General features: G+C 39.7%; 1 protein-coding gene across 4 annotated transcripts in view; it reads left to right on the top strand.

Moving 5' to 3' along the window:
• The window catches only part of LOC119973113 (serine/threonine-protein phosphatase 4 regulatory subunit 2-like), a 69,959-nt gene extending 43,459 nt beyond the window's left edge, over positions 1-26,500 (top strand). For all 4 annotated transcript variants that reach the window (XM_038810677.1, XM_038810680.1, XM_038810678.1 and 1 more), the window contains 6 exons: positions 16,538-16,631; positions 17,839-17,876; positions 17,975-18,055; positions 19,307-19,447; positions 22,607-22,857; positions 24,645-26,500. In XM_038810677.1, the coding sequence (XP_038666605.1) occupies positions 16,538-16,631; positions 17,839-17,876; positions 17,975-18,055; positions 19,307-19,447; positions 22,607-22,857; positions 24,645-24,937 (898 nt within the window). In that variant the 3' untranslated portion in view covers positions 24,938-26,500. The remainder of the gene's footprint in view (positions 1-16,537; positions 16,632-17,838; positions 17,877-17,974; positions 18,056-19,306; positions 19,448-22,606; positions 22,858-24,644) is intronic.
• The last annotated feature ends 1,228 nt before the right edge of the window (positions 26,501-27,728 follow it).

Below are 27,728 nucleotides of genomic sequence, written 5' to 3' on the forward strand. Positions count from 1 at the left end.
CTCCCTTTCCATCAACTCCATAAATGTCTGACACGCTCCCTCCCCAGTCATCCTCGGACAACAACTTATCTTGCAACACTAGAGACGGCAGCCCCGGGAAGGACGGCATCTCTCTCCTCCAAATCCTTCAACTGCAGGTATCTGAAGTCCTCGGCAACTCATACATTTCCTCCAACTCTTCCAGGCCTGCAAACTTTTCCCTGACAAACAAGGCCCTGAAGTACTTTATCCAGAACCTCGCATCCAGCCCCACCAGAACAAACCTGTGATTATCGCATATCTGCGGCCACAGCGACATGCCCTCCAACCTGAAGTGATGCCTGCACTGCTACAAAACCTGCAATGCTGAGACCACCGGGCTCGTGGAATACCAGACCAGCAAAATGGATGGGGCAGCAGTAACAGTGCCCTCAAACTCTTCCCCCTACATGACGCAGCCTCCGTCCACTCCCACACTGACCCCTCCTTCACTGCCCATTTCCTAACCACTGCAATATTCGCCGCCCAATAATAGTTCATCAATAGTTCACCCCCCCCAAAAAAAACAAACCCTCCTCGCCTGCGGGATCTTCCCCGTCCACGCAAACCCTGAAATTATCCCATTCACCTTCGTAAAAAAGGAATTGGGAACGAAAATGGGGAGATTCTGGAACACGAGCAGAACCTGGGTAGCACCATCATTTCAACTGTCTGCACACGCCCAGCCAGTAACAGCGCCAAAACATCCCACCTCTTAAAGTCTGCTTTCATTTCAGCACAGAAAATGTTTTTTTTTATTACATAGTTTGTTTTTAAAATCCCTGAAAATTAAAAAACAGTAGGAATGAGACTCGGCTTGGATTAATACTTGCTACAATATGTTGCTTTGTTAAAAATTGCTTAAACTGTAATGGGCATGTCTTAACCTTTTTGGAATGTTCAGAAGATATCTAGTGGCTGTCATGTGTGTGGATGCCGAGTCTAGTCAGTGAAGTAATAGTATAATTAAGCTTGTGAAGAGCAGAGTAATTAGACGGCCACTTTTTGAATTTCTCTTTAACTGCACAGCTGAGCAAAGTTGTTGCCCGAGTTGCCTTGCCTCCCCACAAGCTTGGCTACACTGGTACTTTGCCACCAGGTTCTCTGTTTATTGCTTGGTAACGGTGAGTGCTAATTGCCTCACTGTTGTTATTGCAAACTCCAGGCCAATGTTTTCTAACCTTTCCCTTTAAAAGATACAATTTTAAATTGTTTTCCTTATTTTCTCATCTATGAGTTAGCTCCCCAGCACTCAATTTGGAGGTCAAGTACTGGCCTTTTATCGATTTATCCCACTTCAACTTTGAAAATTAAGATAAGGTAATTTTCATGTTTTTATTCAGGCAAATGCAAACGTGTGCAAACAATTGATGCAATTTCATGCTTGCTGAAGTTGACCTTTTTTTACTTAGTAGGCTGATCATTTTTGCACAAGTATTATCACAAGGAAGCCTTACTGCTGAATCCATTCGTCCATCTCATTTATCTTGTGGATAGACTTCATAGCACTGGTGTAGCTGACAAACTTGCACATATACATGAGGCTGGAAATCTGAAAGCCATATTGCCAGTAGTAACTGCTGTTCATTCCATTGGCAAATTCTCTTCTGATACCAGACCGTATGTGGATCTTATTGCCTTAGAAGGTGATTTGGCTGAATATTGCTGACTCAATTGCTTCCATGCTGCTGTTGCTAACATTGCCAAGCATTTACCAAAGCATTGATTAAGTTCATACTTTCATGCTGTTTGCATGCCTTACAAATAATACGTATTCTGTTTTATCAGCTTTTTGTTTTAAAAAGTGTACAGTATAAAAACAAATAATTGAGCTTAACTAATCTCTGCTGGTGTTTATCCCCCCCCCTCTTTCTAATGTCAGTCTTTCAACATATCTTTTGGTAGTCTCTGCAATTGTAAGCATCTTTTCTATAGCTATCAAATGTGTTCATAATCCTTGAAATGAAATGAAATGAAAATCGCTTATTGTCACGAGTAGGCTTCAAATGAAGTTACTGTGAAAAGCCCCTAGTCGCCACATTCCGCCGCCTGTTCGGGGAGGCTGGTACGGGAATTGAACCGTGCTGCTGGCCTGCTCTCAAAGCCAGCGATTTAGCCCTGTGCTAAACAGCCCCGAAGACCTCAAGCAGGTCACTCCTCAATCTTCTCTCCCTGGAGAAAAGAGCCCCAGTCTATTCCAGCCATTTTATCCACAGCACGTCTCCCCTGACTTGACCAGCTAATCTTTTAAGTGATTTTGGTTAAGGGTGGGATATTGATCAAAGTGCTAAATAAAATCTGATATTGATGTAGAATCTTTACAGTCCTCTTGAACGGGCAAATGTGATTTTCTTTTCTTCACATTTCATGAAAAGAATAGCACCTGTAAAGCTGCAGAACTTAATATTATACTGAGGTGTTGGCATACATTGCAAGTAATGGGCTTCTGTTTTGAGCAGTGGCTAATATGTGCATGTAAATAGACAAAGGATGTTCGTATTACACAAGCATGATGAACGTCAAGATATTTATTTTAGATGTAAACAGGACTAGGAGGAGATGGTATAAAAGATTTCAAAGTTTAATTTTTAGGTTATAGCACAGTGCATTCGACATGCAGATCGAGTAGATTCAGCTTGGAGTGCTGATCAAATCAATGTCCAAGATCGAGAATAGGTGCAGAGAGGGTGTGAATCCAGGTGCTGATCAAGTGGCAGAGTATCATTAGGCACACTGTTGGAGGTGCCCAGACTAAGATGTAACATATATATACTTCCCTGTATGCTCTTATTGATATCTGCAGTTTCAAGCGAGGACAAAGACTCTCCATGTCTGTCTGTGTGCCATCTTGCTGACTGCACTGAAAATAGTTGGCAAAACACCGTGGATCCCAGCAAGTGCAGTTAGGAGGCATGAGGAGCCAGAACACAATTTCCCTGCTACGGCCCCTGGAGCATAGAAAGAAAAATGAGAGCTTTGTAACTTTTAATGCCTGAGCAATGGCAGGCACTGTTTTTTGCTAAAATTGTGAAAGCCCAGCAACAAATCACTCTTTGTCTATATTTCCTAATCAAAACAGTGATTGTTTGAAGATGGTGAGAAAAGTTCCACACTCGCTCTTCTCTGTTTCTACCTTGACTCTCCTGCCCAAAAAATATGAAGTGCAAGTCCTGTAATTCAGCAGTGGATTCTTCTGAAGCAGTATTAGAAAAGGAAAAGGCAACTAACCACCCTCCAGGGTGTGGTCCGAAGCGTTCAACAATGATCCAATATTTATATCTTACAACTAGAAAGCGCTAATGAACAATTCAAAACCTTTATTGTAAATCAGATAATGTCTTTTATTACAACCCCAGACCAAACTTGAACAGTGGCTGGGATACTGGAATGAAACCCCAATATTTTAATTTATTTGAAAGATTGTGCAGAAAGAATGATTTGCTCCAGGAATGATTGCATGAAGAAATAGGGCTTGGTTATTTTTAAAACATAACTTACAATATTAAACTTTGTTAACTTCAAATTCGAAAAAATAGCTTATAATTTACACCTTAAACACTGCTACTCAATTTCCCATTAAACAACAAGAAAACATACAGTTCTCAACCTATCCTACTGTGGGAGAATTGTGGACTCTGCTTCAGGGAGATCAAAATCAACTCCTCTCTCCAGTGCTTCTCCACCAACTGTGTTTGTAATGCTTTAAAAATGTCTCCCTGCCTTCCTTGGCTCCGCCCAGCAATGAACTCATCTCCCCAAGCTGAAAAATAAATTATCTCTGCAGGCTGCCAAAGCACTTTAACTCCCCAGGGACTTTCCTAGTCAAACCACAGTCCATTCGCCTAGATTGAAAAACACATCCCGTTGTCAATTTCATATTATGACTTGTAAAAACAACCAGGCCCTGCAAAACAATAAAAAAAAATAAGACCATTGCAGTCAAACACACTTAACCTTAAATTGCTTTTAACACTTAAATTGCACAACACTTAGAAACCAATATTTCCAAAGTCTTCCAGTCATCACAATTTAGCAAATGCTTCAGCTTTGCTCATTGTAAGTATTTTTACCATATGTACCCAAAGGAAACATTTAAAATCATTTTTATGTTTAACGTTCATCATTGACCGAAGCCTATTATCCAGAACCCCAGCAAAGTTTGAAGGATGCAAAAGCAGTGGCTCTGAAGTCCTTTTTAGTTGAATGACCCCATTTCAAATAAGTTGGTAATCACGGAGCCTCCCTCATCTGAATTATAATATGTAATATGTAAAAATGCTGCAGATAAATAGTGTCTGAATGATTTCAAGCAAACAAGTATTTACTTTTTGTCAGTGAGATGGGTATACCTGCAGTACCTTTTTACTGCCGAGTCTATTTCCTTTGTGAGATGTTTGGCAATTACATTCTTAAATCAATCTCTACTTTCAGGTGGGATCTGAGCTTGTATTTTCATGCCTTTGATTTGGTTTTAAATATAGAGTTTAAAAAAAAAATTCCCCCTCTTGAATAACTCTAAATTCAGCTAGCCATTTAACAGCCTTGGTAATTCTCGGTCCATCTGGCGACTGCTCTGCATTTCCCTCCTTGGTGAGGTGGCCAGTCCACTCTATGCTGCACACATGATGACCACACCCTGATTCTGCTTCCCGGCTCACACCCAGCCCACCTTCAATCATTTATTTACGTTTGGCCTCCATGACCTAGGTGTTCATCCACTCGTAATGTCAACTCTGCTTGCTAAGCACTTTAATGATATTCCTCAAACCCGTGAAAAATCCCATTGGACCCTGAGGCATCCGAGGATCCTGGTTTGAGAACCATTAGATAAGCAGATAATAAATGAAGTAGTTGGGTTGCTCTGAAATGTTTGGATCTTGACCCTGAGAGAACCCAAGGCACTCGGGTTATGAATTCTACTGTTTTGATGTACTGAAAGATTGCACATTGAACTGCAACAGACTTAAATACTAAAGGCTCAATAGCCTGCTTCTGTACTGCTGTTTATTCCTTCCTGACTTTCTTTTCTTATGCTGTACTCTGGGTCTGGTTTAGAATGGGAAAGATCCTGGATAATTCACTCTGGGTGAGTCTTCATAAAGCATAAAGATGACTTTAGCATTTTGGTTTCAAACCTTTACTGATCACTCAGATTGATCCTGCAATTCAGAATTTCAAAATTGTATTGCTGACTCCTAACAGTTCAGTCCAATTTTGCACCATTAAAGATGGTAACTCAACAGCAAGTGGTGGCATCTGATAGAATCAGAGCAATTTGTAGAAGGAGACCATTTTGATTGTCATGTCTGCTGGCCCTTTAAGAGAACAGTTGTGCAGAGCCATGTGCCAATACGAGAATTGTGAACCTCCACTTTCAAGTGAAAATATTTTTCATCGCTTCTTTCGATCTCTTTCCAATGACTTTAAATCTGTGACCTCTGGTTATTGAATCTCTTATATTTTTTGCTGTTCACTCTCAATAGCACCTCATCTTGAAAACCTCTTGCATCGCAGCTTAATCTTCTCTATCCGAAGGACAACTTTTCTGATCTCTTCTCATAACTTAAGCCTTTTATCCATGGTAAACCAACTGTGCCTCTTTTATAGTCCTTTACATCTTGCTTGAAATGCACCAAATTATTCACAATGCTCTATCTGAGGCCTAACTAATAATTTATAACGTTCTAGCCTGATTACTGTTATACTTTATAATTCTATTTATAAATCCAATGAATCAAAATCCTTTTTAGCCACCACATGAATCAAAGGCGCTACCATCATTTTAGGATTTGCTTATAGCGACAACATGACAGCTCCCAGATTGCAGAACTCGGTGGTACAGAGGTGTCTTGGTGCATGAATCACTAAGTATGCAGATACTGTCAGTGATTTGGAAGGAGAATGGGATATAAATGTAGGGATGTTTTGCTGCAGTTGTTGGTGAGACCACATCTGGAGTACTGTGCACAATTTTGGCGGTCTTATTTAAGAAAGGATAAAAATGTGTTAGCAATTCGGAGAAGTTTCATTCAGCTGATAACTGGGATGTGGGTGCAGTAATCATCTTGTGAGGAAAGGTTGAACTGGCTATCAATTGGAGTTTACAGGAATGAGAGATGACCTTATTGAAACATAAAATCCTGAGGCAACTTGACCGGGTGAATGCTGAATGGATGTTTTCCCTTGTGGGAGAGATTAGAACCAAGGGATGCAGTTTAAAAATAAGGGGTCCCCAATTTAAGACGGAGGTGAAAATAATTTTTACCCAAAGGGTTGTGAGTCTTCGGAACCCTCTTCCCCAGAGATCAGTGGAAACATGGTTATTGTATATCTTTATGGCAGGTGTAGATGGATTCTTAACATACAAGGGAATTAAAAGTTATTGGGGTCGGCAGAATGTGAAGTTGAGGCCACAAACAGATCAGCCATAGTCTTATTGAATAGCAGAGTAGGCTTGGGGGCCGAGTGACATCCTCTCAATTCGTATCATAGTCGTAGAGATCTACAGCATAGAAAAGGCCCTTCAGCCCATTGCATCGGCAACGATCAAAAACCTGTATCTGTGAAACGGAGTTGCTATCCTAAGGTAAGGAGCCTGTACAACAGGCAACTGGGAGCAGAAATATAGTCAGTTTGAAATCTGCACTCAGCTGCGTTAAGTCAGCAGACAACATTCCAGATAATAATAGTCGCTTATTGTCATATGTAGGCTTCAATTAAGTTATTGTGAAAAGCTCCTAGTCGCTTTATTCCATTGCCTGTTCGGGGAGGCTGGTACGGGAATTGAACCCGCGCTGCTGGTCTTGTTCTGCATTACAAGCCAGCTGTTTAGCCCCCACTTGAACTCGCCTCTTAAATCGCTGCTAAAAATGTTTTCTGATGTTCAAGGCTGCTTTAGGCTCACTGCCTGCCCCGTACTGTTTGGCGGAATTAATCCACTGCATCCAGGGCTGTGCTGTCAGTGCCTCTGGGCCAGGCCGTCAGATTACCACAGTTGCCATTGCTGCCCTGAAAGTGGAGCTGCTCGCAACACCATTGTTGTTTGGAACCCCTGCCCTGCTGCATTAGAAATTGGTCCATAACTCCCCTCTTTTAATGTAACTATCACATCATGTGCTTCCTTGCAAAGACATTGAGCAAATATTATGTGTCTGACTTCATAATAAAAGACACAAGTTATATGTTAGAAATAGGGTGGCGCAGTGGTTAGCACTGCTGTCTCATGGCGCTGAGGACTCTGGTTCGTTCCCGACCCTGGGTCACTGTCCATATGATGTTTGCACATTCTCCCCGTGCCTGCGTGTGTCTCGCCCTCGCAACTCAAAGATGTACTGGGTAGGTGAATTGGCCACGCTAAAATGCCCTTTATTGGAAAATTAATTAAAATTTTCAAAAAGAAATAGATGATAAACTAGGAGCTAAAAGAGTGAGGAAATGAAGGAAATTAATAGCAGAGATAAAATATTAGAGGAACTTGGACTAAAATCTGACAAATCCCCGGGACCTGATGGGTTACACTCTAGGGTTCTAAAAGCGATGGCTGCAGAGATGTTAGATATGCTGGCTATGATTGTCTAAAATTTCTTAAATTCGAGAGTAGTCACAATAGATTAGAAGTTGGCAAATGTTGCAGTGCTTTCCAGGAAAAGAGGGTGAACTTGCAGACCAGTTACCTAACATCAGTTGTTGGGAAAATGCTGGAATCTATTATTAAGGAAGTCTTAACAATGCACTTAGAAAATGATTAGAACAAGTCAACATTATTTTATTAATGGGAAATCCTGGGCTGGATGCTCTGCAGCCCCGTGCCGAAATAGCGTTTGGTGCGGGGGCGGAGAATCAACTTTCCCGACGGAATTAGGCACGGCGCCGGTTCAGCGATTCTCTGGGCCCCGAATATTCGTGCGATCACTCCACGCGGCTAGGGGGCCATTGCCAGAGGCCTGCCCAGCGATACCCCGCTCCCGACCGGCCGAATTCCCGACGGTGTGGAACTAACATGGTATGGCCGGTCGGGATGTTCGCCGTGGGGGCTGCGAACTCCGTCCGTGGCAGCCCTGGTGGGGTCTTCGGGGATCGGGCACCGGGGGGGGCCTTATGGGCGGCTGGGGCCTTATGGGTGGCTGGGGCACAGATTGGGCCAGTCGGATGCAAGAACGCGCGGCTGATTGGGGGTACCTACATTTTGGAGCTGCCTCCGCGGTCCGAATCCGCTGTGGCGTTCGCCGTGGCTCGAAACTGGAGGGCCCGTATCTGCAGCTAAAGCTGTGTGAATTACTCCGGGTCCCTGCTAGCCCCCTGAAGGTAAGTGAATCAGTCTATCTTTTTTTGAGGTAACTCGGGAGTGAAACACCAGCGTTTTTACGTCGGCGTGGGTACATAGCCCCATTTTGGGAGAACCCAGCTCCCTATATGCCAAATTTAGTCGAGATTTAAGAAAGAATTTACTTGCATTGGAAGCGGCACAACGAATGTTCCCAGTTTTTGTCCCTGGGGTGAGGAGATTGTCCTGTGCCGAGAGGTGGATACGTTGGGTTATATTCTCTGGAGATTAGAAGAATAACGGGCAATCTCCTTGAAACCTCCAAAATTTTGAACAGATTTGATAGGGTGGTTGCTGATTGTTTCCATTGGTCGGGAATCTAAAACATGGGGGCAGGCACTGTCTCACAGACATTAGGACTAAGATGAGAAGAAATTTTTTTCACCTAAAACTGGCTGTGAACCTTTGGAATTCTCTACCCCAGAGAGTTTAAGATGCTCAATCGTTGAATATATTTAAGGCTGGCATAGAGAGACTTTTAGGGTCTGAGGGAATTGAGAGATTTTGGGGAATGGGCAGGAAAACTAAATTGAAACCTAATATCAGTTGTGATCTTTTTGAACATCATTGAAAATTAGGATAGAATTTACAGTGCAAAAGGAGGCTATGCGGCACATCGATTCTGCACCGGCCCTTGGAAAGGGCACCCTACTTAAGCCCACACCTCCACCTTATCCCAGTAACCCTACCTAACATTTTTTTTGGACATTTAAGGGCAATTTAGCATGGCCAATCCACAAACCTGCACATCTTTGGACTGCGTGAGGAAACCGGAGACCCGGAGGAAACCCACGCAGACATGGGGAGAACGTGTAGACTCCGCAGACAGTGACCCAAGCTGGGAATCAAACCTGGGACCCTGGAGCTGTGAAACAACAGTACTAACCACTGTGCTAACGTGTCGCCCCATGGCAGAAAAGGCTCGATGGTCTACTCCTATTCTCTCATGTTCTTTTGTGAATATAGATGCAAAGTACTTATTTAATACTTTAGCCATGTCCTCTGTTGTAAATCGGCCTGAATTTTTCCCTTGATATTATCATCTGCTTATAAAACGTTTTTGGGTGTGAAAAATGTTGCCTGCTAATCTTTCCTGTAATCTCTTTATCTGCCATGTTAACGTTTTCAATTCCCTCTTGTACTTGCCATCTTCCTGGTTATTAACAAAATCTTGCTGCTGTGTAAAACAGAACTTTTGACAACTTTTATTCCCTTTGTCATTCTTGAGTATCCAAGGCTAATGTGCCCTATCTTTTCCCTGCAGTAGAATATAATAAAAACCCAGTGACATTTTTCATCAAAGTGTAACTTTCTCTGGGGTTTTCAGTTATGCTGAGTGCTTTGAGTGGACATTCTGATCAGTTTAAAGATGTCCCACTGATTATAGTTGGTGGGAGGGGGAATGCCATCAGGCCATCTTTTGGAGAAACGAAGAATCATTGGCAGCAATTTCTAAATTTGTGTGTTCGATTGCACATATGCAGATCCCCAAAGTTGCTGTTGGTTTCAGAGGAGTAATGATGGCGAGATTCTTTCATCCTAATTCACACTGCAAGATTCAGGACGTTACTTTTTCCCAGCAGGGGTTTGTTTCTGGGGTGAATGTATGGATCCAAGTTATTTGCTGTTCGTGAAGGTGTGTATACCGCAGAGTTTCCCAGCCGCTGTGCCGTCAAGTGTGCTACAAAATTCATGTAAATAAACTGGATCTAATCTTCGTTTTCAGGTCCGTGCTCGGCATCTCCAAATCCCGATGAACCTTCGGGGTTCCCACGCATGCGCCGGCTTGGAATGGGCCGCACATCCACGGTTCGGAATTTCTCGCGCGGGGGGGGGGGGGGGGGGGTAAAAAAAAATCAGAGCAGCGCATGCGTGTCCCTTTCCGGCCGGCGCGTGCACGACTCCGATTACCAACATAAAACATTGCGAACCGCGCATGTGCAGCCTTTTCCTGGACGACGCATACGCCGGAGATCTCAGCCTCTCTGGAAGATGGAGAGGCCGACCATGGAGTCGAAGGCAAAGGCCCCGAACATCTGCGCAAAAAAACACAAAACAAAACGGGCGCTGAAGCCTGGTAGACGCGAGGGAGACGGGGAGAGGTTGAAAAAAGGGAGAAGTTAAAAAAAAACACAATGTGACCGAGGTAAGGAACAGGAACAAATTAAGTTAAGGAAAGAAGAAACGGGCTCCAATATTGTATTTGACATTCAAGCTTTCATTCTAAACTTCAGAAATTCGTTAAAATTGTATTAGTCAATTGAAAATTATTTTCAGTCAGTTTCAGAGATGAAAGACTTTTGCGAGAGGGCAGTTCAGTTGAAGAAAATAGAAGGCGTGCCTCAATGTTGCATAGATTAAAAATGTGCCACGACATATAAAGAAGTTTGGGACCACTGGTATAGTGCCAGAATTACATTGAAGTCCTTCCAGTGTTCGCATTGCAAGTAAAAACTGGATTTGGCACCTGCATTCAATGAAAGTATGAGAAATAAAATTACCCCCCTGCCCATGTAATCTAATCAAAGGCAGCACAGTGGTTAGCACAGTTGCTTCACAGCTCCAGGGTCCCAGGTTCGATTCCCGCGGGGCTTGGGTTACTGTCTGTGTGGAGTCTGCATGTTCTTCCCATGTCTGCGTGGGATTCCTCTGGGTGCTCCGGTTTCCTACCACAGCCCAAAGATGCGCGGGTTAGGTGGCTTGGCCATGCTAAATTAAGTGGGGTTTTTCTAGGTTATGGGGATAGGTGGAGGCGTAGGCTTGAGTAGGGTTCTCTTTCCAAGGGCCGGTGCAGACTCGATAGGCTGAATGGCCTCCTTCAGCACTGTAAATTCTATGATTCTGTGAACTTCACTGACCACGAGTACTAAAATAGGTATTTTGATACCTAATTTCTGATATTTTAATTTTAAGCTTTAGTTTCACTGGATTCGTTTTCAAAGTTTGACTATTAGGACAACTTTCATTTCTTGTAATCAATATAATCTTTGAACTTCTGTTTGAAATACACCTCAATACTAATTTAAAATCGCTTGGACTTTCTGGAACTTTGGCTCGTGAAGTGGACTGTCTGTTTCATTGTATAAATACTATATTGAGCTACATGTAAGTTATTCATGTGCATACCCTCCTCTTTGACCTGGAAACAGAATAGCCTTGCTCCAAGTTTTTTCAGTTTTAAAAGATAATTGAAACTTGGGATTTGTCCCAGTAGAACCAGCAGTGCTACTTTATGCAAGGCATCTCTAAATGGTTGGTTTGTGTTCATCATTGCCGTTAACTAGTCATCTGGTCCTGAAAACAGTGTTGGATTGACAAATTTGTCTCTTAGTTGTTAATGTCAATGACCAGCACCACATTTGTGTTGCATGACACCTTTAATGCTATACTGTATCCTGCCATTCAGCCCTATTGGGGCAATTTGTGCATAAGAGCTGGCTGGTGTCTTGGTATTACAACCACCATTGCTGTGGCTGACATACTTGCTCTAATGCACTGTCTTTTCATAACCGTTTAGATAGAGGAATTGCAGAAGTGCTTTACTTTCAGCATGATAGTACACATCAGTTTCCTCAACCGTGTCCATTTGGCTGAATGAATAATACTGATATAAAGCTTCAATCAGCTTTTTAATCTGAGCAGGTGGCAGTTAATTGCTGTACAGTGTTAAATTGGAAACTGAGAATTTAGGAAACAACACTTGTACATTTTTATTTAATATACTTCACGTTTGGCCTAATCAACATGAATTGAAACCATATAGTAAGAAGTCTTAACAACACCAGGTTAAAGTCCAACAGGTTTGTTTCAAACACGAGCTTTCGGAGCGCAGCTCCTTCCTCAGGTGAATGGAGAGGTATATTCCAGAAACATTTATATAGACAAAGTCAGAGATGCTGGACAATGCTTGGAATGCGAGCATTTGCAGATAATCAAATCATTACAGATCCAGGGAGAGGGATAATCACAGGTTAAAGAGGTGTTGGACACCTCTTTAACCTGTGATTATCCCTCTCCCTGGATCTGTAATGATTTAATTACCTGCAAATGCTCGCATTCCAAGCATTGTCCAGCATCTCTGACTTTGTCTATATAAATGTTTCTGGAACATACCTCTCCATTCACCTGAGGAAGGAGCTGCGCTCCGAAAGCTCGTGTTTGAAACAAACCTGTTGGACTTTAACCTGGTGTTGTAAGACTTCTTACTGTGCTCACCCCAGTCCAACACCGGAATTTCCACATCATGAAACCATATAATCATTTGTCTTGGAATACTTGCATAAACTATCATCTTTTGGATGGTTCAATGATGCCTCCTTCCAAATGCTTTCCTTTGCGCAGGTACAGTCGCAGTTTGTTTTCTGTTTCTGAAAACAATGGCCACTTTCCAATTCTTAAAAGGATGAACAAATGGTTAATATTTGTCTTGTGTTCGCAGAGCTTGCGATATTTTCAGTTATTAGCAAATTGGTTCAGCTGTTTTATCAACTAAGTTACTTGCACATCATGTCAGCATTGCTCTATCAATGTGACAGTGTTGATTGGAGAGGCCAGTGAGGGTGTTAGAAATTTAATCCCTTTAAAAATTGACCACAATTTAACTAATTTTTAAAATATATTAATTGCTGTTATTTATCATTATGGCACATATTACAGTCTAACTTTTCTTACATCCCTAGATTAATAAGCAGGTGCAAGAAGTGGGAGGGAAAATGTAAATTGGCAGTGGGATTTAATTAGCTTTCCTTTCTGAGATTAAATCTTAGCTCAAAATTATAGGGTGGTAAAATGTGTATTTCTGCAACTATAATTTGTTGTCACCCAATGTTAGTTGCTGCTTCAGTTTTGAGATATGCATTAGATTGGACATAGTTTAACGATTAAATTATGTTTAATTGCTTAACCAGTCATGTTAAATTTATGCATCTAAAAGTTACACTTGGTGAAAATAAAGTTTCAATTGTTCAACTAAAACCTAGCCAAAAAATTCAGGTGGCTTCAGTAAATCATTTTAAGTTGCATGGAAATCTAAATTTGTTAATTGGTGTATTTCTCTATAAGTTTGACAATTCTGTTTATTATATTAGAAATGCCAATCCTTTTCCCAGACAAAGGAAAAATATATTTGTACGCTTGCTTGTGGCTACGAACAGAAACGAGCAAATTGCTTACTTTTTGTTAACGTGTAACATATGAGCAGAAATGGGAATACTTGTAACAAATTTGAGAAAGGGAGTAAATTAGAAGAAATGGACAGAACTGCAACTTGTCTTTGTTGAACCATTGGACATGTGAATCTCTGTAATGTTTTTTCCCTGTCTGGGTAACTGAATTTAGTTTTAAGATATAAGTTGGGGAGCTGTTCTGCTGTGCGACCAGCTGATCAGTGTGCTTTTGGTTGACACGTTTGTTCTTAATAATGTATTTCTCTGGAGAGATATTGCATTGCTGTTTAAAAGTGCATTTAATGGAGTCTCAAATATTCTTGATGATTATGATTTTTGTTGACTTTTGCCCTTTAGTAGTATTGAGAGATATATTCTGTAGTAGATAATTTGATCCTGTTTATCTCTGTTGATCTTGTAACTTTTGATCAGATTTAAGCAAAGGTTCACACTATTATGTCAGGCTAAATTTATTTTGCAAGTGTGCAAACTGGGAACTGCATATGAAACGGCTTGATCCATATTACCCATGAATTATGTTAAAAGAAAGGGGCCTGCATTTATGCAGCACTTTTCATGACCATTGGCTGACAGCCAATGAAGAATTGAAGCATATTTACTTGTACTGTTAGAAATCCAGTAGTTATTATTAAATCTATAAAACTAGTTATGCCCTTGAGGGAAAGGTAATGATGAAGAGGGAAACATTGCAAATGGTCATGGATGCCAATTACCTACTTTATTTTTTTGATTTGAACATTTTGATTTATTTTGGTGATCCTTTTTAGCGAAGGTGGAATTTGCTCTACAGATATGTTCCAATGACAAAAAACAAAACTTTCTATAAATATAGACTGAGGCACATTAATAGAACCAGTGTTCCACAATGGTTTACTCTTTGCCAACATAGATGAATACTGTAATAACCTTTCCAGCGCTTGTCTCAAATTAAATGTACAAATGTTTCAGAAATGGTTCCACTTCAAAGTACTCCTATTTTCAAAGCAATATTTTGATAACTTTCATACATCTGTTAAACACTTCTAAAATAGCATTCAGTGTTTTGACTTGTTTTCCAAAATGGGTTATTTTTATAAATGTTACTCTTTCAAATTTAGTTGGTAGCACTGGCTTCTGAGTCAGGTTGCGGGTTCAAGTCCCACTGCAAAGATTCTAGTAGAGAAAAGTCTAGGCCTGACCCCAGTGCAGTACTGAGAGAGGTGAGGTGTCCAATTAGGCCCTGTCAGCCTCCTCTGGTGGATATTTGAACCCTTGTAGCACTAATTTGAAGAAGAACAAAAGTTGTCCTGGACAGCATTATCCCTCAATCAACATAATTTCTAAACTAAAATCAGGTCATTATTACTGCTGTTTGCTGGACCTACAAATCACAAATTTACTGCTACATATGCTATGTTACAACATTGACTATACTTGGTCGTTAAGTGCTTCAGGATGTCCTCGGGTTGTGAAAGCCAGCATGTTAAAGCAGGGACATTTCTCTTCCTAATTTACGAGAAACATTGCAGTCCATTGAAGCACTTCTGCCTTTTCCTGTTTGTTTGAATTTGTTTCTACTGCTTGAAATAAATTTGAATGATATCAACCCCTTTCTCAGTTACAGATTTCAAAATCAGTGGAATTTTATCCCTGGTCCATTTAAATAGTTGCAAATATTGACTAATTCAGCCATGTATGGATTATATTCTATGATCTGATGAGTCCCTGTCACCCTTCTTGAGGTGTAAAAATATATTTCTTGGGCAAGTGGGGATATTCTAATGGGCAACATAACACCTAAGGGCGATTTATCTGTGGAAAATTGAAATTAACCCCATTTTAAAACCAGTTTTGTTTGCATTTTTCTTGGGAGGTTTGTCAAACTTATTTAGTGACAATCTTAGCACCAATAGGTTGTTTCCCAACAAAATTCTCTCAAAACTGTAGGTTCTCAAGAGTATAAATGCCTTGAGAAAGAAATCTTGCAACTATTCTGTGCCTTTCAGTGTCAAGAAGATCTACAGAGCCTTTCTCAGCCACTGGGTTACTTTTAACATGTTATTGCTGTTTTAATATTAGTGAAGTGGTCAGTAAAGGAAGGTCCCACAAAGAGTAGTGAGATGAAAGAGTTAATTTATTTTATGTGATGATCGTTGTAGAGAGAAATATTGACCAGGATACAGGGGGAGCTTATGACCGATCCTAATTACAGTACGTCCTCACACAAACCTGTGGTAGCATGCCTGAAAATCGTGACTTAAAGTGAAACAACTTAAGTTGGAATTGGGACCCTTCAGACATTTCTTGCCCAAAAAACCAATGTACAAGTTGAAATACTGAACTGTGCGAGTGTAGCACGGTATATTCCTAGTTGAAATAAAATGCAAACTAAAATTAATTATAGAATTTAACAGAAATATTGTATAAATTAGAATAACTTTCCCTCCCTCCCTTACCTTTCCCAATCTGTGCTTCTCTTTCAGCTTTCCCTCAGTGCTCCCTCCCTCCTTTACTTCAGTGCTCCCTCCTTCCTTTCCCTCAGTGCTCCTCTCCCTCCTTTCCATTCAGTGCTCCTCTCCCTCCTTTCCCTCAGTGTCCCCCTCCCTCCTTTCCTCCAGTGCCGTCCCCCTCCCTCCTTTCCTTCAGTGCCGTCCCCCTCCCTCCTTTCCTTCAGTGCCGTCCACCTCCCTCCTTTCCCTCAGTGCCCCCCTCTCTCCTGCTGATCGAAGTAGCGGCCCCTTTTATACCTTTTACGCCGAGATTCTGAATCCATGACTATCTAACTCTGAAGTGATTGTACTACCTGTGAGATGAGCTGAAATTGATTGTTAATATGTGATTAATCACTGAATAGTTCCACTAATCTCATTTATATTTTTGTGAAATATTAAATAATTTGATCGTGTTTCCACGCAAACTTAAAATGTTACTCTGTTTTGAAAATCCCTGCTGCAACTCCTGAACATGTCTTTTACTCCCAGCTCTTTTTGTTGCGAGTTCTGGTTAATATATAACTTGTTTGTGTCTACAGTATTCCCTTCACTATCCAGCGTTTATGTGAGCTGCTTACAGATCCTAAGAAGAATTACTCTGGGACAGACAAATTTCTCAGGGGAGTTGAAAAGGTAACAAAAATCTAGTCATTGGTCTATATATTCTTTTGATCACTAAACCTGGGTTTTACCAATTGAAGTTCTTGTTAAGTTATCAAAAGATTCAGGATGGTAATAAGTGAAGTAACGTCCATGAGGCTTCAAGTAAGAGTTCTGTTTCTTCCATGTTGTTCTTGCCTCAACCATCTTCAGACAACTATGTTTATTCTTCAGGGGTTTGTGTCTTTATTTTCATTTGATTGTCTGTCTTGTTGGTTCAGTTAGCTTTGTCATCACTCAGAGGTTATCTTTTATGTTACCAGGTTTGCAGCAAGTACAAATGTTTGCATCTGGATTCCAGCTCTGCTGAGTGTAGAAACTGAGGGTTTATCGCCAAATCTGAAATAATAAGATTTGAAAGTAAATGCTCCACTGGTTTCTGTTCAAAGAAATATGGCCTTTTTCCCCCAGAAGAAGCTACCCATAACCAGCATTCTTTTTAGCTTTTTATTTAAAAAAAAAAGGCTAAACAAGGTTGTTTTGTGCTGGCAGTGATGGTTTTGAAATTATCAGAGCATAGAATCAGCAGTGGGCCATTCAGTCCCTTCTAACTTAGCCTCATATTAATTTGCAAACTTGCATGTTTAAATTGTACTTCTTCAACATATATCTATGGTGAAAAAATGAGGTGTCAGTAAAGATTGCTGGAGAACACTATTTTCTATGTTCCCTTCAACCATACACTGTACCTCCCAAATAATTATTGACCCATGTTACAGAATCATCTCCAATGTCATGCATTTTCATTTATACAATCTTTTATGCAGAATTTTTAGCAAATGCCTTATATGAACACTCCCATTCCATCAATTGTTGTTCTCCTCCAATCCAATTGAAGTGGTTGATTGCTAATTATATTTAAGCTGTTGTCAAATGACAGTTTAAAAGATTTTCTTCCATTGTTTTCTATGATACTCCTATCTAGTCAAATGAATGTGATTGTGGCCCATTGTCTCCTCCTCACTCCTTTTTAGCTAATTGTGAGGGCTATCAGAAAAAGCTGGCTATTTGGGGATAACCTGGAGAGAAAGTTTTCATCATGAGTGCTATTTATCCCAATTATAATAGCTGGGAAAGACAGGTGCTCATTATCTCTTGTTGAAATGTTTCACAGTTAATGATTTTAGATGCAAATACTTATTCTCTTCTGGTCTCATGTACTCTTTTTGTAAATTTACAGAATGTTATGGTTGTCAGCTGTGTATATCCCTCTACAGAGTAAGTAAAAAGTAAAACTTCAATATTTTATGGTGCATGCTTTGTACTCTAGAATTGTTTAATATTTCAAAGATTAAAAATTTCTGGTTTTTTTTTAGGAAGTACAACTTTGGCTCAAATAGTTTGAATCGAGTGAATGGTATCATGTTATCAGGAAGCCACACTAGTTATACAGACAGGTGAGCTATTGTTTTGTGATTTGTGATGTTGTCAATTGTTTCTCAGGGATTAACTTTAAAATTCCCTTTCCTGAAATGGTAGGTGGTTCAGGCTGAAAACAACCAGTGGCGTTTCATGATACCTTTCGTTAAAAACATGCTTGCAAGGCCACCAGGATGTGAAATGCTGACTTTGCTCCGAATGTGGCAGAAATGATAGTTGTAGCCTACGGCTCCAAATTAACCCAAGTTATTGTCTCCTACTTGAATTACAAATTGAACTTTACACTTTTTATCGATTACTGGAATATTTAAATTCAAATGTTTTGGGAATAACTGTAACATTTTATATCTTACTGTACAATAATATCACTTAAATTCCATTTTTTTTCAGTTTAATAACTGTTGAGGGATTTGTGAAAAGTGCCTTTCTGGTTGCCCAATTACAGTTAGACTCTTGGGGACACTCAACATTTAAGCTCTTGCTGAACAGGAAATTGGGATGAACTTAATTCACACTTGTGGACCTTTCCTGTGCACGTCTCTGCGCTTGTAGCAGCAGAAAGATAGAAACCTAGAAGAAGGAGGAAAGGAAATGTGAGCATACTAAAATGGCAGTGAATGTTTGAGACATCATGTAATTTTCAGTGAGAGTAGTGAAATGCAAGAATGGAACAGACATGGGAGCGTAATGTAAATGGTGGTTTTAGCTGTGAAAAGCTCTCATTTGTATCTGAAAATCTGATTATCTCAATGCCAGTGGCAACTCAACATTGTGCAGGTGTTGTTTCATGCCATGGGTTAATTCTTGAAGTAAAATTTGTATTGTTCCTCTAACTGAACCTAAAAATAAGTTGCATATGTTAAATAGGTTTTAATTTCCTTTGAGCCATTGGGTTTAGATTTAGTCACATAGTAAGTGATGTAATATGTTAATGCTGCATGAAATTCCAAGAAGAAAATCAAAATATGGGCCTTCTAGTGGTAACTCAGCTCGGTCTGGTACATGGCACAAATGCTTGTGTGGAATTTTTAAAAATGATGAGCAGAAGTAACTGGATTCAACTTTTTTTTTTAGCTTGCTACTGAATTTGGAGCATAATTTAGTGTGTAGATGAAGAAATTTGGTGAAATGGCTCAAAATTGCCTTGATAATTCGGAATTTGCACTGAAAATTCAATGTGCAATTACTTTGTATGACTGGATCATATGACTAGTGTGTTTATCTTGTGTAGTTTGGCAAAATCTAAGTTTGGGGTACTTTTCTTTCAGATCTAATATAAATGGCCCTGGCACTCCAAGACCTCTGAGTCGATCAAAGGTTTTGTTATCAAGCTCTTTAACAACTAATGGTTTGCCGGACAGCTTTGATAGAGAAATAAATGTGCAACCAACGGAAGACAAATCACACAGGTATATTTATCAAACCTTTGGACGGATTGGTAACCTTTATTAAAAAACTGAAAATTCACTGCAGTAGGTTGTAGCTGCTGAAGTTCTTTACATTATGGAGGACCAATGTAAATGATTAATTTCTGTTGGAAACAGTAATTGAATGTTCTAGTTGAAATAAAAATGTGATTTGTGTTGCTGAGCCAGATGTGAGACTAGAACCAGTTAAAAGTGTAGCTCTGTGTATTCAGTATAAAAATGAGTTAGCTAATACCTACATCAAATCTCTCATTTTAAAAAATGCCACCTATTTCATCTACTATTTTCCTTTCCTATAACAATCTGCTTATTGTGTAGATAGTTAATTATGGAGATTTTGAGGCCATGAATTTGTACTTCAGAATTACATGTGTATTTTCTGATTGTTTACTTTTTACCTCCGGACTACAGTCCACCAACTTGCTGGAAGTTGGTATTGTGCTCTTTATTATACTGCCAGTCCTCTATGTATAATGAAATAGTAGCTACTCACAGTAAACAACTTTCTGTGTCAACTTGGATTTTTTCCTTTTGATGCCCATTGCAATTTTAACTAGTTTCAGATCAATCTGTTTTAATTTTTCTGTGGCTTTGGAGTATGGTAAATAGAATTTTTTTTTGCTGAGGAATATGTGGATTCTGTTTGAAACTGACATTGTAGTGTACTTTATCTTAAATCTGTTATTTTTGACTTGATGGAAAATAGCATTTTACATGAAGTACACCGCTATTTCAAAAATGAATGGAGTTGCCCATTTTTGATCCTTCAGTGTTTATAGGTCTGCTCAAAATATATCTGTGTATGTCTTGCAGCTGGTATATTTATTGTGTTAATATTGTACCTATAGCTAATTGACTCATATTTCAACGAGAAAGGAAGACTTGAATTTACATGGTGTCTTTATGACCACAGGCCACCAAAAAACATACTTTTGAAGTGTAGTCACTGTTGCCGAGTAGGAAATACAGCAGCCAGTTTGAGCACAGCGAACTCCTGCTAACAAGAGTGCATTAATGACCAAATATCAACTTTCTCATGATTTGACCAATAAATATTGTCCAGGCCGCCAAGAATAAAAACTCCTCTTTTTCAAAATAATGCAATGTGATTTATGGCCACCGGAGAGCTGTGGACTCACTGTTTAATGCATCATCCTAAAGAATGCACCTCTTCTTTGACAGTGGAGCACTTCCATAATACTGCACTGGAGTGTCTTCACTTGATTGTTATGCTCAAGTCTCTGGATTGAAATACATTACCTTCTGACTCGCGTGAGCATGCGACCAACGCACTAAGACTGAAATGACACCTAAAGCAGCAGCCCCAGTCTGCCAATGAACATAGTGATTCACTGCTAGTTTCTTCTGTGATGGAGATAGGACCTGCTATAACAACCTCACCAGCAAGAAGTAACTTAATAGACCTAAGGATGTAAGACCATAAAGCTCACTCAACACAGCTCCACTTTAGCAATGCTCGCTCAACACAGCTCCACTTTAGCAGCCGAGCATTGTGCGATACAATGCATAAAATTCCTACGAAAAGACTGAACAGCACCAGTTTAGTTCTGTTAGAGCCCGAATGTGTGAATAGTAGTGGTATTATCCTTCCAGTTGTGGCAACAGATGTATGGAATGGATAAAAGCAAATTATTGTGGATGCTGGAATCAAACAAAAACATAAAATACTGGACAATCTCAGCAGGTCTGACAACATCTGTGGAGAGAGGGAGCTAACCTTTCGAGTCTTGGATGACTTTGTCAAAGCTAGTGACCACTAGAAATAGGGTCAGATTTATATTGTTGCGGTGGGGGGGGGGGGAGAGTGGAGCAGAGGGGCTGAATAGAGGGCCAACGATAGGTGGCAATTGACAAAAATGTTGCGGACAAAAGACAAAGGGAATGTAAATTGTGGTGGTCAAGGCTAAGATGGGTGCTGATAATGGCACATTAAGAGGTTAGAATGTGTTAATGGCCGAAGAAAGGTAGGCAGTCTGTCAAAGGAAAACTAGGAACAGGGAAAAGATGGCCCAAGTGGGGTGGGGGAACGGGGGTCAACGGTGAGTAAAAAATGGATGGATGGAAAAAATTTAAATACATTTGATGGAAATAAAAATGGGGTGAAGGTGGAGGAGAGAGTTCACAGTTGAAAGTTATTGAGCTCAAATGTTCAGTCCGGAAGGCTGTAACGTGCCTAATCGTAAGATGAGGTGCTGTTCCTCCAGTTTGCGCTGGGCTTCACTGGAACATTGCAAAAGGCCAAGGATGGACATAGCAAGACGGTGAGTTGAAATGGCAAGCAAAAGGAAGGCCTGGGTCTTGCTTGCCAATGGACCAAAGGTGTTCGGCAAAGCGGTCACCCAGTCTTTGTTTAGTCTTTCCAATATAGAGTAGCCCTGCATTGGGAGCAGCAAATGCAATAAAGCAGATTGAAGGAGGTGCATGTGAAGTGCTGCCTCACCTAAAACGTGTGTTTCGACCCTTGGATGATTAGCAGGGAGGAACCTGCGTAATACACCATCTGCAATTACATGGGAAGGTGCTGTGGGAAGAGGGTGAGGTGTTGTGGGTGATGGAGGAGCGGACCAGAGTATCCTGGATGGAACAGTCCCTGCAAAATGCTGATGAAGAGTGAGAGGAAGATGTGTTTGGTGGCGGTATCATGCTGGAGTTAATGGAACTGGCAGAGAATGATCCTTTGAATACGGAGGCCGGTGGGGTGAAAATTGAAGACAAGGAGGACGCTATCCTGGTTGTGGGAGGGAGGGCAAAGGTGAGGGAGATGGGTCAGACATGGTTGAGGGCCCTGTCTACCACAGTGGGTGGGAAGCCACGATTAGGGAAGAATGAAGACATGTCAGCAGTACTGATTTGTGAAGTGACTTCATCAGAACAGATGAGACGGAAGTGAAGGAACTAGGAGACTGGGATGTAATCCTTACAGGATGTATGGATTATGCTACTGGCCCAAATATGGCAGTAAATCTGTTTTGAGATTTAGTCCTCTCGCTTTTGTAGAGCATGAAGGGAAGGGTCAATGCTATTAAACTTGATTATGTTTCTAAGCCTGTTGACGTGTTCAAGCTGTCTTTGATCTGTGTACGAATTGTTACAGTGACTACAATTTATTTTTTTAAACAGTGATTCACCTACATCCCATGGAGAAGACATCCAGAGTAACTGTTCAAAAAATAAACATTTAGAGGACACAATGGAAGCTGAAGCACCTGAGGTAAAACGACTGAAATTTGACACAGAAAATGAGGAGGAGGAGGAGCCTGTACATTCTGAGAGTTCTTCAGAAATGCCTGAAGAAACTGAAAACACAGAAAAGCAGGAAGAAGCCAAAGACGAGAGTGAATGGACTGATCCAGTTGATGCAGATAAACAAGGTACTGAGTCCTTTCCTGAATGTATAAAGTAGTACTATAGCTGGCTAGAATCACCTTTTTAATGAGCACGTTTTCTGTATCTTTCTACTGGTAGGCAAGTGACAGTGCAGCTTTGTGGGACAAATAGCTGTTTCAATAAAGTTCAGTATAACCAAGTGAGACGTGAAAACTGGAATTACACCTTTAAAATACAGGTTAAACTTCAGGAGATAATTTTGTATCACTTGGGTATTATATTAAGCAGTAGTTGTACTGATTCTAGTAAGTAGCCAAGTTTAAAATAAAAAAAATAGACTTTTTAATGTCCCCTTTTTTGTCTACCATTAAAATTTAAAGCAGCAAAATTCTCTGCATGTTTGCTTGAACACAATATGAACGTACTGAAATGACGAGCGGAAAAGCCAGCTGGTCCGTTTAGTCTGTCCAACACCATGATGGCGAAACCAGCCACTACTAAACAATTCTTCCCACCCTAGCAATCATGTAATTTCTTGGGAGGTCAAAATAGTGAAGGAATTCCTTTTTAATCTGGGCATCAATCAAGTGTGGTCATGCACTGCACTCGACAAATATTAGTTGAAGCAGTACTTGTAGTATAATGGTCTTGTATGCAGATTTGGTACACTCATCCTTCTCAATCTGTTGTATTTAATGCAGCTGCCCGGATTCCTGTTTCTTTATGTATCATCTCCAACTTTCTCACTATTGAATGCATAATAATGTTTTATTGTCACAAGTATGAAGTTACTGTGGAAAGCCCCTAGTCGCCACATTCCGGTGCCTGTTCGGGTAAGCCGGTATGGGAATTGAACCCGCGCTGCTGGCCTTGCTGCATTACAAACCAGCTGTCTAGCCCACTGAGCTAAACCAACCCTAATATGATTTACTTAATAGCTGCATTTTATAGTTCATCATTGGAGATTGTGAATGTTCTTGTGAAATATTATCTGCTTTTGTTTCAATACCTGAAATCAACAAAGTTTTATAAAATCTTCTGATTTTGTTTTATATGGCTTTGGTTTCCAAGTATCCATTTGGTTTGCTATTTCCATGTGATGTATGCAATATATGACGGGGTTTCTATAAATCTCAGCCGCCTACAGCATAGAAGGAGGTCACTTGGCCCATTGTGCCTGTGCCAGCTCTTTGAAAGAGCGATCCATGAATCAATAATCCCAAACTTTTCCACCTAGACCCTCAGTTTTTTCAACTATGTATCGAATTCAGTTTTGAAAATTACAAAATCTAACATCCCTTCCGGCATTGCATTCCTTTCTTCATTGCAATTAAATAGTGTGGGGTAACTTGCCTTTGTAATTTTTGGATTCGCAAGCTTAAAATCCACCGAATACAATACATATATATTAACACTCAGACCTTCATTGGTGCCTTTGAATACTTAAGCCACTGAGCAATGTAGGGAATTGATGAGATTTTAGGGTCACCCATTGTGTAAACTCCCAATTCCTATTGTATTGATGAAACAAGTGAATCCGTGATCTTGTATATATGCTTCTACTGGCTGTTGCATGAATCTTGTGAATTAATTTATTTGGTGTTCCTCTTTCCCTGTGCATACAAGTTTCCTATGTCACAAATATATAAACTAATCTATTGGATGGTTTGAAATTAATTCTTAATAATATATGAAACTTATTGCACATAGATTTGTTTTTCCAATTGCCATGTTCCCCTCATTGGAATGGTTTCAATTTACCTTCTGCAAGTTTGTAGCTGTGTGGTACTGGAGAAAAAGTGACATCTGATGAACTTTTGTGTATTTATAGAGCCTTCAAGCATACAAGTAAAAGCCATGTTTGAATCTGAGCAAGATAAAGATGAAGTTTCATCTGACAATGTCAAAACATCGGATGAAAACCAAATGGACCAATCTGAGCCAACCAAGACATTAACTTCTAAGGCAAGTGAAATCAGTGAAAACACTGACGCTGTTAGTAACAGTGTGGACTACAGCGATACAGAAAAACCAGATACACCTCCCGAAACTCCAGAGATGCCTTCTGAGAGCCCAATGGAGAACAGTGCAGATGCCACAGAGGAACCAATGGAACAGGACTAAATGTTGAGATACTCTGCAGTATTTTCCATGAGGTGTTGATTTTACACTGTATAAAATTTTATGTAATAAAGTGGACCTTTGTTTCCAGGAGAAGGAGGGACAAACCTTCTCCAAGAAATACCTGGAAGAGCTGTATCAGATGAGAACTGTGAACCCAGCTCCTTCAGGTCTCATCTACTGCTCCCGCTTTTTTTGTTTGGTCAAATCAGTGGTTTTGTGTATAGATTTTCTAATTAGAGAAACGTTTTTAAACTGGAAAGTAAAAACTATAATTGTCAAGTTGTTTTCCAATTCATTGGACTAGGCCATTTACCATAGTTTTTTTGTCTCGTTTTTAAATATCTTCAGCAAAATTTCATTTCCTACGTGGTCACTGTTTCAACATTTAATACATTAAACATTGCTGAAACAACAGGTTAAGACACATTCCAGGAAAGAACTCAAAACAATACATCACTTTCATTTACTTCTGATCCTGTACTCATTAATCAAAAGGGAGTGTGTAGTTCACATTAATGTGAAGCAACAAAGTTTAGGACTTGTTTCAAGATCAGTTTGTTTTGGTTGCAGAATAAATGCTTTTTTTGATTCATTGTTCAAGCAGAAAAAGTTGGGAGGTAATCACTCAATTTATGCTCAGTGGTTAGAACATTGTGAATATTTGAGCAAATTCCTTTCAGTTAACATTTTAGGTAGCATGCAGACAGCATCGTTACACGTACACCACTGACTGCATTGAAGAGCTACTGCAATTACCTTGTTAATTTAGTCTTGTGCCAGATCTTATGTACTGGTAATGCAATTTTAGGGGGTGCATTGAACCACCATGATTTGTACAAAATTTTGAAGTGAATGAAATATTTTTGAACATGCTACTACATTTTGACAGCCAGTGGTTGTACATTTTTGGAGATGAGAACTCAAAGCACAAATCTTAATCTGTACTTCTGATGTTTTCTGATATCCAACTTGTAAATTCAAAACTGTTAACCGTTCAGCCACAATTACTGGCTGTCAAAATTTGTTTGTACTTGTTTCTGGCAACTGTACTTTTTGATATTTAGAATTTTTAAATTTCTGTAAGTAGATTTTGTAGATTAATTGTAGATGTAATTGTTCACTGCCTTTGTGAAACGTTATATAATTGTATAATTTGTGTGTAAACTGAATGCTTTGGCTTTCAATACAGTATTCATATAAAGCAATAAATGTTATATCTGGACACAGAGTCTGGAGATACACTCCAGTTCCCTTTGATAAAATTTGCACAGGGTTGCCAGAGGCCATAATGACTGCACGTAACTGACAATCTACAAGATTGACAGTTTTGTCTTTCCTGTGAATGTAGTATTTTGCACTTGTTAAAGTGAATATTCTAAATATATAGTTTTGTGGGATCTTAAATTCACTTTGAGAGAATTAAGAGTCTTCATCCTAACCAGTATGTAAAGTTTTTACAGGATGCCTAAGCGCTGTAACATTGTTTCTCTTCAGTGCTGTGGTTGGGAAGAATATGCATCTTACGTTGCTAATTAAACAATAGTTTTCACAAGTTTTTAACAATCTGATCAGCAAAAATGTTTTTGAATCTTAATCTTGTCGTCAATGTCACTGGCAGAACTAGCGGGAAAGGGGATTTTTCTCCAAGAGCCAAATTCATGTTTTGTGCACTGCTGTATTTGGGTGTGGGGAGGAAGGCAAATTTCTTGTTTTTGTTCCACCAGTGTGACTTGTAACCTAGCTCTTAATCTGTATCTTATATTTAAAGTCCTTATTCCAAAGCCTAGTTTTTAAATCAGCTGTTTTCTTGTGATCCACTTGAGTAGCAAACCTTGACTAAGGAGTTGGTTGTGTTCTCAGATTGTAAATGCAACAAAAAAAATTATAGATGATGGCTCAAGAAAGGTAGATTGTGGTTGAAATGAAGTTTATCACCTTCCTCCACCTGAAAATTTGCCTCTTTTGCTTTTGAAGGAAGAAATTTAATTTCCAAAATCAGTTGCCCAGAATTGTTTGTCAAGATTTCAAATGAGAATTTTCTTAAATTTCTAGAGAAGTTTTAATTAATAACTAGAAGGTATGGTGCTAATTTAAATCATAGAATTTTATAGCCTCATAGCTGTGCTGAAACACAATCCATTTCTACGTTTTCCCTTTTCAGATTTTTACCTGTTTTACAACTTGTTCAATTCTGCTTCTGTGCTGATTGAATTAATCCAGGTTGTCTTTGTGTGACCACTGGATTGTTTTGCAGCTTGGCCTCAGAAGTTTATCCTCTTATCATTTTTGGACTGGTTAGTCTATAGGTAACCAACTTCTCCTTTTTTCTTTATTTGTAAGAATAAATATTTAATGACTAGCTTATAGACATGCCATCATGTTAACTTCAATTTTGTGGTTTTCTTGTTTTTGATTGCACCGATAGATAGACGTTGGAAAAGTTATTCGGACTTTTAATTGAAGCTGTTTAGTTGATCTGATCAGGCCAAATTTATTTTGCTTTCAAGATGGTATATTGAAGTATTAGTGAATGTGGAAACATGAAATTTAGGTGAGGGTGTTACTCAAATATTCATGTATTTTGCCTTTGTATTTGGAAATTGAGTTTGCACAGTGACAGTGAAGAGTAATGTGGCATTTGTGTCTCAGATACTTTAAGTTACTCTGAGGGGTAGGAGGGAAATATATATTTTCAGCATAGTGCAATTGGACCTCCTCACCAATTAGTGCAAAAGATGCACTGCTGAAACTCATCAAGGCTTCTTGGACAGCACCTTCCAAACCTGCAACC

The sequence above is a fragment of the Scyliorhinus canicula genome, chromosome 11, assembly GCF_902713615.1.
Source record: "Scyliorhinus canicula chromosome 11, sScyCan1.1, whole genome shotgun sequence".
Lineage (NCBI taxonomy): Eukaryota > Metazoa > Chordata > Chondrichthyes > Carcharhiniformes > Scyliorhinidae > Scyliorhinus > Scyliorhinus canicula.